The sequence below is a fragment of the Xyrauchen texanus genome, chromosome 42, assembly GCF_025860055.1.
Source record: "Xyrauchen texanus isolate HMW12.3.18 chromosome 42, RBS_HiC_50CHRs, whole genome shotgun sequence".
Taxonomy (NCBI): domain Eukaryota; kingdom Metazoa; phylum Chordata; class Actinopteri; order Cypriniformes; family Catostomidae; genus Xyrauchen; species Xyrauchen texanus.
Window position 1 is genome coordinate 28,552,215 of NC_068317.1, and position 12,508 is coordinate 28,564,722.

At 35.3% G+C, this 12,508-nt stretch overlaps 1 protein-coding gene across 1 annotated transcript in view; it reads left to right on the plus strand.

The window, feature by feature from the left end:
* The first annotated feature begins 3,471 nt into the window (after positions 1-3,471).
* The window catches only part of LOC127635155 (epidermal growth factor receptor-like), a 46,583-nt gene continuing 37,546 nt past the window's right edge, over positions 3,472-12,508 (plus strand). Inside the window, exon 1 of the mRNA XM_052114943.1 lies at positions 3,472-3,726. Within this exon, the coding sequence (XP_051970903.1) occupies positions 3,615-3,726 (112 nt within the window). The 5' untranslated portion in view covers positions 3,472-3,614. The remainder of the gene's footprint in view (positions 3,727-12,508) is intronic.

A 12,508-nucleotide genomic window follows, 5' to 3' on the forward strand; every position in this document is an offset into this window, starting at 1 on the left:
AATACATTTTTGGAATTTCAAATAATCAATTCAAAATCCTGTCGGCTCAAAAATCTAAGAGGGCACATGCCCCCTCAGTCTGAATGGGCATGACGCCTCTGCGTCCTGATGAGTCCTGCACTGCAGTGAACGACTGTCATAAAACAAGGGAACTTTGCCTGTTACATACAACTGAAGAATTTATCTGAAAATAAAAGATTTAAAAAAAATCACATATATACACATGCAGAAGACTTCACGGGCAAGCAGTGACAGATCACGTGATGCATGGTTATTATAGTTTTGAGATTTGAATTTAGTTTGAATATGTATTTAATTTTCTGTTTTGCGACCGTTATTTTGCTAACTGTTTTTGACAGTTTTAGCTTAGTTTTAGTGTTTCAGTTAATGCTAGTTTTCTTTTTCTTTTAATCTATCAATTTATCATAGCTTTTGTTTGAATTTCTATTTCTATTAACACAGGGTTTCACGATATAGCCATAACAATATAGTTTGTGAAAATGCATGTTTAATTTTATATATAGATTTTCACAGTTTTAATTACATTTTAGCTTGTTTTAATGTTCCATGTACACTATTCTGTCCATATGATGTCAGATTGCATGTATAATAATAATCTGTTTTGTCAGTGATTGAAATTTCAAGTCAGCTACACATTTTTAGACATAATTCACAACATTTATAAATATAATTCCCATATCTTTTAAGTGCTTTTTATCACTGTATGTAAATATTGCAGTGTCCAGTGTTAAGGACATGGGATTTGCAGTGAAAATGTCAAATTTAACATCATATATAAAGTACTCAGATAGAGTCCAGACATCAGGACATTTTCAGTCTAGATAAGGTTTTTTAATCTTTTTTTTTTCAGTTTATATTGGGAAATTAACCTGCTTTACAGACATGACAAAAATGGGCACAAGCTTTTGGGAGACCACACACTACTTTGTAAAAAATTATGTAAATTGAAATGCACAATCCAGAAATAACAACAGCCACAGAATGTTGTAAGGTTAGCACTTCTAAGAACAAGTCATATTTATTTTTTATTTATTGTAATTTTCAAATAAATAGGGGGAAACTGCATTACGGATGTGACAGTAATGATGATGAAAAACCATCCAAAACGCTTTGGAACCTGCAGTCCTTCACTATATCTGTAGCAAGGCCGCAGGATAAATTGAAACAAGATTGAACATGGCCATGATTGCTAAAATGCAAAGGGCTTCATTTTAAAAGTCTCTCAGTATAATGTTAGTACCTACATAAATACACTCAAATCTAGCTTCAAGTTGTTGAAAACACATGATTTAGATTATTAATTAAATTATATTCTCCCCTGCACTAATCGAGCACTCACCTTTAGTGAGGGAAGTCTAATCTGTGCGCTGCACTGACAGCCTGAGGCGAAGTTCGATCAGAGCCAGGAGGCATGCGAACAAAGACCACAATAGAACGTAATTATTTTTTCAAACTTGAGGAGCCTGTTTTAAGTACAAGCAGGGGCTGACTCGGGGGGGTAAGTATCACGTAAGTTGGGATGTAAATTTCACACTAAGGGCTTAGTATCTAGTTAGTTTGTAAATAAGTCCGTGTTTAATTTGGTTGCACCACATGTTCTTAAGGCAAGACATAACTAGTAGGTCGTAAACTCTCCATAAAGTAATGCATAGTCGCATAATATGAGGTTTACCCTCATTTATCCAATAAGCAGCCTTCAAATTTGAACACAGAAGTATTAAAAAGCTGTGAACTTCAATTTGATCCTGTTACGGTTGATGTTCTAACCTGGTTTATTCACATAACTTTCTGTGTAATAAATTATATCCCCATTCAAATACGATACGAAAGAAAAGTAGATTTGATAAATAGTATATTTGCCCTGTGTAAATAACAATATATAGGAACTAGTATAATTTATTCATTTTAATATCTTATATATTTTGTATATGTTGAAACATGACACCAGGTGATACATCCTTAAAACTGCAGGTTAGATCGGTTTCATGCTGAAGAGCCACTTAAAAGTACGTTTTTTTCTCTTCGTAAATGTAAACAAGTGTAAATGCCAAAATCATCATATATGTCGAAATGATTGATGCATGTCATGCAAAACATGCTCATTGATGTCATTAAATGATGTCAATTACTCCTGGTCAGAGTCTGCTGTAAATATTTAGTTTGTATGTAGGGTTACGTTCTACCTAACTTTAATGGAGCAACACTCAAATATTTAGTAGTGTGTAAATTGTGACTTAGTGCCCATTTACGCCACAACTAGGCAGTTTTAACTTATGCACAGCTGGTGCAACCGGCCCCTGGTCGACCCCGTTCAGTGGCCGGCCCACTGGGAAAAGTCCCGGTTCTCCCTATGGCCAAAGGGGGGTGGGTGTTCTGCATATCGCGGTGCTGTTTTGTGGTCCGTTCTGCATAACACTGTGGCTCATTTGAGCTTATCGTGGCCCATTCGGCACTTTTCGCCAGCGACCCACTGGCCCGCTCGGTTCTCCTAATGGACAGTCCGACCCTGATCGGCCCCAAAGTGCATTGGCCCACCGGGAAAATGCCCGGTATGCCAGATTGCCAGTCTAGCCCTGAGTACAAGCAATAAATGATGTCATTTTGACTCTCCACAATATGTCAACTGCATAAGAAAGAAGACATAAATCATAGCAGACACAAAATGTACAAACATTTGATTTTTATGATTTTAAATCACCTCAATGCTAATTTGCTTCGTTTAGCATCGTTCAATGCAGCTTTTTCAAAGTGGCATTTGCTCATACAGTAAACGTAACATGTTGAGGTTTCATAATGTGAACAGTTGCCTATATCAATAGTAATCATGTCCTGCTAAATGTACAGACAGGTACTTTTCTTCTTAAATAATTTTGCTGGTGATATATTGTTTTATTTATGTATTCATTTATTTATTTATTTTTGAAAATTCAATTTTCTATTCGACTACCATTTGAGCATTTTATATTTCGCTTACCGTACATGCACAAAGTATTTTTAATTCAGTGTTTTGAAACTAGTTGCAATATTTAGGCCCTTTCATTAAAAGGCTTTGACAAACGAAGAGTATCATTTTTTTAGATGATATTCTAATAAGTTTATTTTATTTAGATGTTTATATTTTCTGTTCAGCATAGGCCCTATGTTCTATGCATTATGTTTGCCATAATATGGGCAAAGAAGCGAATATTGCATAAGAAAATGCCTTAATTTCCATATTTTACAACTTTAAATGGGCAAAGTTGACATCCAAAATAATTTCTATTTTTTTAAAGAAGAAAAATAGGCTATTCATATATAAGCACATCCCATTTAGATAACATTTGATTCAGCAAAGTACATAAGGGTCTGATGACATCACAAAATTACACCATCGGCAAGTGTACTTAAAAACACACGCGCACACACTCGTTTTGATGCGTCGCGTCACGTCACAGCTGTTCTGGAGAAGCGCTCAGACACGTTGTGCTGCTGGAGCACTCGTTCAGGAGCTGTACGCGTCCCGACTCCTGCCACTGGAAAAGTAACTTCTGTTACGAGCAACATTACCGTTCAGTTGGGGAAATAGTAACAGTTGAGCAAAATAATGCTTTAAAATGCGTCCACTAGAAAATGCGAGATTTACGAAGAGAACTCTGTTTTGGGAAGTGGGAATCGTCTATCTTGTGTTGATCAGCGTGGTGTGTTGTTCCGTATCGGAGAGGAAAGGTAAGTGAAGTGGCTTTAACATAATGAGAGGGCTCGCTTCAGTCCTGGACTGATTTATTTCTGCTAATCTACCTGTCCTTAGATGGGAAAGCAAAAAGAAACATAACGTTTAAGAGAGAAAGAGAGAGAGAGCAGAAACTTTCATTAGTACGTCATTAATAAACATTAAACAGTGGTTGATCATTTAATGTATATTCAAACATGAATATGTGGCCTATAAAAATATGAGAGTCAATGTCTAAATGTTGGTAATAGTTTCTGGTTGTATTAGTTAACATTAGTTCATCTACATTTGTTCAAGTGCAATGAACAATACTTTCACAGCTTTTTTTTAAATCTTTATTCATAATTATTCCAACATACTGTATATCTTAATATTCTTAAATGACAAGTTGTATATGTTAACATTAGTTAATGCATTATAAACTAACATGGACTAGCAATCAATAATTGTATTGTCCTAAATTAGCATTATCTAAGATAAATACATGTTTTAAAACGTGTTCGTTGTTAATTCATTATAGGTAATGCATTAATTAATGCTAACTAATGGAACTTTATTGTGAAGTGTTACTGAAATATAAAATAACAGACAGATGGACAGACAGATAGATCATTTTATTAATCTTATTCCTTGTATATGTCAATTTAATCAACAACTAATCTCTTGCACATTATATGATGATTGTTACAGACTAATTGTTGTTTTAAAGTGTTACCCACAGTTCTATTTGTTAGTGACCCAGCTCAGTTACTGTCACTCGCATAATAACATCCTCACTGAGGCTATATTATGAGTCATCTGTATAACACTTAGCTTTAAGGTTCGTCTTTTGACCTCCAAAAAATCATCTCAAGGCAAGAGTCTCTTGTGTTGCTTAAAGTGTAATGAATGTAATTAGGATTAAAACATTGGCAAACATATATAAACAAATATCTGCTGAACCTTTGTAACTGGTGACCACAGAATGAGTGCCAAGAGTTCAACACCAGCATATTGTATAGCTAGATAGCTGCCCCACTGAGTAGGGTCCAGTGCCATCGCTTGCATCTGTTCATGGTCTGGTGGTCTCTGGTCTACATGGGCAAACTGTGTTCAGCATGCTGTTTGGGATTTCTTGCCAGTTTGGAAATTAACAGCAGATGGTAGCTTCCAAAACGGTCTTGCATCTGACACTCAAAAAATTGGATAAATAAATAAAGGCCAATGGGAGATATATTGTCGTCTTTCATATGCATTTGTTAATATGTGCAAATATGATAAGATGCACACCTTATACTCAAAAGAATGTTTGCATGCTGCCTAGGACATTTTGATCATACATTTTGCAAAATAATCCGATGACGTGGACAGAACAACTTGATTAGTAGTTGTTATCAACAGTTTGCAGACAGCAGGACAATTATGCATTGTGTGAGTAATTAAATGCTGGATATAAACATCAGATCAATGCACTGTGTTGTCCGTCCATTATAGAGCACGACAGTAACCGGACACTTTTTTAGCCATCTTGGTTCAAGTAAAGTTTTTTCATAAAATCCTTAATAAAAGAGTTCTGATCCATGAACCGAACCAACCAGCTCCATGGCGAATCACAAGATTTCAAGCTTTGATTTGAAGCAAGACGTGGGTACACGACTGTGAACTTAATGTCTTTAGTGAGGGAATGAACAACAGTCCCAAAAGGCATTGTGAATAACGTAATCCAATAAAAGAAACAATACAAATATGTAAAAGTATTGATTTTAAATGGATGATTATAAACATAGAAACAATATATTTTATTTGTATTACAAAATATTCATATACATACAAATATATAGGCTAAGTAGTTTGAGAGTCTAGGGAGACTGACTTGATTGTGTCATTTCATAATGTGTTATGGGAGTGGGTGGTCGCTGTGGAGCTCTTTTGCCACACTTTCTTTGCTCTCTGGTTGGTGGATTTTTTCTTCAGGATGAAGGGTAGTGTAGTTCTTCACCAGGAATTCTGCAAATATAAAAAAATGAAGTTGAAATATCATGGACTGATGGCTTTAACACAAGCATATACCATCAATTAGCAACCTCAGAGCTTGTGGTGGTTTGTCTTTACGAGGATAAAAAATAAAAATTCTCCCATCATTTACTCACGCTCATGCCATCCCAGATGTGCATGACTTTCTTTCTTCTGCCGAACACAAAGAAGATTTTTATAAGAATATCTCCGCTCTGTAGGTCCATAGAGAGCAAGTGAATGGTGACCAAAACTTTCCAAGCACATTAAGACAGCTTAAAAGTAATCAATATCTAAATCAGAAGGTGTCCATTTAATCCATGTCTTCAGAAGCGATATGATAGGTGTGGGTGAGAAACTAGAGATCAATATTTAAGTCCTTTTTTACTATAAATCTACTTTCATGCAGCCCTCCTATGCGCATTTACAAAAGTTTTTAGCCAGTTCATATCCTTTATGTATTTCGCCACTTACTGGGCTGTTGTGCAAATATGATTTTATTATTTTCCTTTGCTGTGTCCCTCTCTTTCTTTTCTTTCTCCCTGCCAAGTAGGTGGTGATATGCCCGAAGAAAAAAAACTGAACAATTATTCTTGTGAACATGCTTAGGAGGGCTGTGTGAAAGTAGATTTATTGTAAAAAAAATTCTTCTCTTTATATAACTACTGGAGTCATTTTGGACCTTGAAAATTCTGGCCACTATTTCACTTGCATTGTGAGGATCTAGCATCTGGGATGCGATGAGGGTGAGTAAATGATAACAGAATTGTCATTTTTGGGTGAACTATCCATTAAAATATTTATAAGCAGAGCTGGGTAGAGTAGCCAAAAACTGTACTCAAGTAAAAGTACAATTACTTTAAAAAATAATTACTCAAGTAAATGTAAAATTGCTAACATAAATAATTACTTGAGTAAGAGTAAGAATGTATCCAATTAAAAGGGTGCTCAAGTAGTAACTCGTTACGTTCACAATTGGCATAATGGACATTAATTCCCCTAATTTCCATTACATAATACACATTGAACATGTATTACAGAATTATTATTATTATTGGAAATTCTGTTATCAGTCACCATCATGTTGTTCCAAACTCTATTACTTTCTTTCTTCCATGCAACACAATAAGGAGGTTTTAGACAGAATGTTAGACTTGGTCACCATTTACTTTCAGTGAATGTGTATATATATATATATATATATATATATATATATATATATATATTATATTGAAAGTGAATGGTGACTGAGATTGTCAGTCACTAACATTGTGTCTAACATCTTTTGGGTTCCACAGAATACAGAAGGTCACACGGGTTTGGAACAACATGAGGGTAGGGAAATTATGACACTTTAAAGGGGTAGTTCATCCAAAAATGAAAATTCTCTCATCATTTAATCCCAGATGTGTATAACTTCCTTTCTTCTACAGAGCACAAATGAAGATTTTTAGAAGAATATTTCAGCTCTGTAGGTCAGTACAATGCATATGAATGGGTGCCAAAATGTTATGCTCCAAAAAGTAAATGCAGGCACCATAAAAGTAATCCATATGACTCTAGTTGTTAAATTCATATTTTAAGAAGTGATATGATAGGTGTGGTTGAGAAACAGATCAATAGTTAAGTCATTTTCTGCTAGAAGTTCTTCTAGCAGGCCAGCAGGGGGCAATATGCTGATAAGAATGTGAATCGCCGAAAACACAAGAAGAAGAATGTGAAAGTGATCTGTTTCTCATCCACACATTCTCATGTCACATCGCTTCTGAAGATATGGCTTTAACCACTGGAGTTTTATGAATTAAATTTATGCTGACTTATGTGATTTGCTTTAGCTTTAAAATGTTGGCACCCATTCACTTGCATTGTATGGATCAAAAGAGCTGAGAAATTCGTCCAAAAAAACATAATTTGTAGATGGGATTGGGGTATGGTCGCCTTGGGGAAATGGGAGGGTAATTTCAGGGGGGGGGATATTCAGAACTATGTTTATTTTATTTTTACTTTTGATCTTTGTATATTAACATTCTGTAACTTAATAAAAATGTGATCACAAAAAAAAAAAACTATTTGTGTTTTGCAAAAGAAAGGAAGTCATGAGGGCGAGTAAATGATGAGACAATTAAATGCTAGATTGAACTATCACTTTAAGGGCTCTTGTCAGATCTGGATGAATTTGTCAATAAAAAAAGAGGTTTAGAAACCTTTCTAGTAATTATTACAGTGAAAACGTGAACAATGTCCCACAGGAAAATATAAACCAATGTAAGATCATGTTTTATTAATGCTTACTTTCGCTATTTCATAGCTTTTAGTTGTTAGTTCAGTGTAGTTACAGTTTTCAGTGTCAAAAGAATTTAGATCATTAGTGTTATACAGCAGTACCGCCACTCCCTAAACGCAGAGTATGCAGCCTGCGTAGGGCACCACATGCAGAAATGCTGTCTGTTTGCGTTCTAGTTGTCAATAACGTGATTGGCAGAGCAAAAGGCATTTATACTTAACGTGGATGTTTACATGGATTTATACAGTTATTCCGCCCGAAGTAGCTGCAAGTACAGTATGCCCGGGGTAAATGTGTAAATACTGCTTATGACATGCAGGATGCGGGACAAAGCGCACTGATATATTGCTGTAGATTTAAAAATGTACACTTAAAAACTGATGTCACAAGAGCCCATATTTACAGAATCACCCTGAAAATGCACAATAGCACAGATAGCCTGCGTTATCATTAGAGCCAAAACAGCGTGCTGCCTTAAGTTGGAGCTGCACTTTTAGACTTGAAATATCTGCTTGTCTTGGTGTTAAATGAAGGCATTGTATGATGAAACTATTTTTTTTTTTACTGTGCAGAGTGAAGACAGTGTTTCTCTTAGTTAGAAGAGCATGATGCTGCAGCAGTGATGGACTCGGCTTGAGTGACACTCAGCTGTGTGAACTTCCACAGTCGTTAAAGTCCAATTCAATAAGCTCTCAATAAATTGCACATGAATTAAATTTAAACGCAGAAATGTAACGACAGGAATGCCGTCCATTGTAACTAAATAAAATTACAAACAAATTATTAGAAATTTACTTGAGTGAGAGTAAAAATTACCCACTTTTAAACCTACTCTAAAAGTATTTTTACCCCCAAAAAGTTACTCAAGTAAATGTAAGGTAGTAAATGTAGTAAAGTTACTACCCACCTCTGTTTATAAGTTAAAAATCAATTTGCCTGTGGAGAAAATAAATGGGAATTTTAATTCCAGAACCTGACTGTTGCACTTAACAGTATAATGCAGACTTGTGCTGGTGTCTGAGAAAGAGCAGAAGAATATATTGTTCACAGTTTTTCACAACTGAAATTGTTTTAGTGGTCTAGATACAGTACGTATGGGCTGTTCACATTGGATTTGTTTTGTGTTTGTCTGTGCTGTTTTTCTATGTAAATGTGCACTAGACAGACATATTTGACCGTTCTTCATGACAAAAGTGCCACTTTTTACATCTTATGAGTAAATCATAGTCAAAACTATGAAAAAAATCGAAACCATTATATGGCACAAAAAATGGAGGTATGGGAATTAAGCCTGTATAGTGACCAAAACCATGAAATTGGTTTGGTATATTCTTACATTTTATCTTCTTCAAAGCAGTCACTATTTTCCTAGAAATCAGCTCTGCACACTCATTCTATCATTCTATCAACTAACTTCATGACGTATATTCTGAGATGCTTTATAAACCGTTTTAAAGGAGTTCCCATGTATGCTGTGCACTTGTTGGCCGCTTTTCCAGATGTGTAAAGAAATTCATACAGTAGGCACAATTTATATTTGTCTGCATTTAATTAATGTATAGCATTTAAGCACAAGCCTTCAGATCTAATGGTTTTTAAGATTACAAGAAACATATTCAGTCAAGTGTGTCCAAACAATTATCTGATAGTGTATTTTGGTTGCCTATCCCTTTAAAAGACTTGCCTCTAAATGACCTGTCAATTTAGCATGTGCAAAGCCCTGCGGTGATGGGCCTGTGAAATGCATGTGTCAGCATATCCTGTCAATCAGTATGTCTTAGAGGCATGTCATATTTTAATTCCCACAGCATATGGCGGCTTTCTTAGAAAAGGCCATTGCGACTTGGAGATGACATTTTTTTGACCCATTTGGTATTAATGACAGCAAGTTTCAACAATGGAAAGAAATTCACTTGAAATGTAAATGTGGGTGGACTAGCAGTTGCCATAAGTGTGCATCTCTATATACTAAGACAAAGGACTTCCTTTAAAATGTGCATGCAACTAAGTTAAATATTTTGGTAAGTTAACACCCAGTCACTATCAAATCTCGCATTCGGATTTCATCATTCAGAATCTGTGGCATGCAGAGTCATGCCCAAAGTTTGGCTAAATGTGTCACAACATTTTCTTGGCACTGGTTTCTGTAGGGCATAAGGCCAGAACTATGCAAATGCAGACACAAATGTTTGGTCAAAGATTTGAGAAGAGTCTGTGCCACAGACCTTAGTCAAAGTAGCACCATATTTATAAAGCTTCATTTTGCAAGGATTGAAAACAAGGCTGTGAGGTCTGCTCAATGGGTAGTATTGTTGATGCTCATTGACCCCACCCATGGGCCTGACTTTACTTAAATGAGATCACATTTACTATATTGTGCTGTTCAAAATGATTCATAATGTTGACAAATTATACTTCTGGGGCCATGCACATCAACAGGTAAGGGATAATGTACAGTCAGCTGGTTGTTATTGCACAATAAACCCCATCACGACATGAAGTGGAGGGGTCTTGTATCACCCTGAAGGGGTTTAGTGTGCAATAACAACTGGCTGACTGTACATTATCCTGATTATTACACGGCTACTAACCAAAGAAATAAATATATGGACATAAAATATTGATATACGTTGAAATTAGGGCTGAAATGATTAGTCGACGTTATCGACAATGACGACAATAAAATGTTGACAAAAATTTTCGTTATCAAATAATCATTTAATCTCATTTAACTTACCATGAGATCACATTAAACTCGCTCGCGAGAGGAGTACCAACCAAAACTTGCATGTCAGAGCGTCTTTAAATGAAACACCCTAGCGTTACATCTTTAATGCATCCTTTATTAAAGGTGCTATATGTAATATTTTTACTGTACTAAATCATAAAATGACCATTTTCATTAGAGAATTAGGAAACATGCAAAGCTGAAATACTGGCTTCTCTGATATCAATGCTACAGCCAGTTAATTCTACTTTGAAGTTTCTATTCCAGGCCGGAATTTCAGTTTATGTTTTGGCGTGTGTGATCCCGCCCACTGCCCACTCACCAATAGTATTTCGACACTGCCGGATTGCCAGATTTGTATAAGTTTGCAGGCAAACAACCCTGCGTGCTGCATCATGGAAGCCAGCAATCGAGCTGGATCAGAGATAACAGATTCTACCCGACCCAAAAAGCCTCCACCATGACTAGAGGCGTATTAAAACAAGGATACATATTGGAGATGCCTTTGGAAGATGAGACAGCTTAAAGCCCAGAAATCCTTTAAAAAGGATGCTGAGTTGTATTTTGTATGTCAACATTCTGGCAACCCGCATGAGCTTCGCGTCTGGGGCGGGGCAGACAACTCTCCAATATTTAGAATTTGGACTGCAGTACCCATTTCAAACACTTGTTGTCAGTCTTACATACAGCACCTGTAAAGTTCAAATAATCAGGAAGCAGGTCATGTAAATAACTGCAAACTCCGAAACTGGAATTTCTCTGTGTGGTCAGCGCCTCTTCTATGAGGCGTGAATTGACCCGATCTAAGGGGAGAGATTGAAACTGCGTTTCAAAGTGGTGCACACTTTGACATGGGGACGCTCATCCCTTGCATGTGCGCTTGATGCAGCTTGATATTACGTGATGGCTTGTGAGGTATTGAATCATAATATACGTGTCACGGTGTGTATCTTATCGTAACGAAAATTGACAATACGCAGCTTTATTAAGATTAGAGAGTTTGTTTTTGTGAGTTAAAGATGGATTGAAGTGAACAGAAAGGTGAGAGAGGGTAGTCTTCGCTCTGTTATACACGGCAACAAATTACGTATAGATTTGTTTTTGTTTTGGCTTGTTTTACAATATAAATATCTAAAACTCATTTAAAACAACATACATTTACTTTAGGAGCTATAATGCAAAAGGAAAAAAATTGTAATATTTAAAATAATAAAAAATAGATATTTAAAAATATCAAAAATTCCTTAAAACAACATATATTTACCAAAGACGCACATATTACATAACAACATATAAGATATGATTTCAGAGAATAAGCTTGAATATATGGATATTTTGACTTTTCTGCACTGACAGAAGTATAAACAAGTTAAATAATACATTTATATACAAAATATACATATTCAAGATATATTAAGTCTTAATATCTTATATGTTGCTTCTCAAGTAAATGTATCTTGTATTAATTATTTTTTTAATATTTTTAATGGAAACAAAACAAATCAAATGATAATAATAGAATTGTAAGCAGTTCTTTTCTCTGAATTAAACTTGTAAAAATATGTAATTCGGTGAATGTCATTTAGAGGTATTTTTAAAATATGATTTTATTATCTTTATTGTTATTAATCATGTTTAATACAACATTTTAAATCAAGGCACAAGCTGAATAGTCAATTAAGAGCTAATGATTAATAGTTGCAATAATTGCTGAATAGTCGATTAATCGTTCTAATAATCGTTAGATCTCAATCGTTGGGTTTGTTGCTGCCCT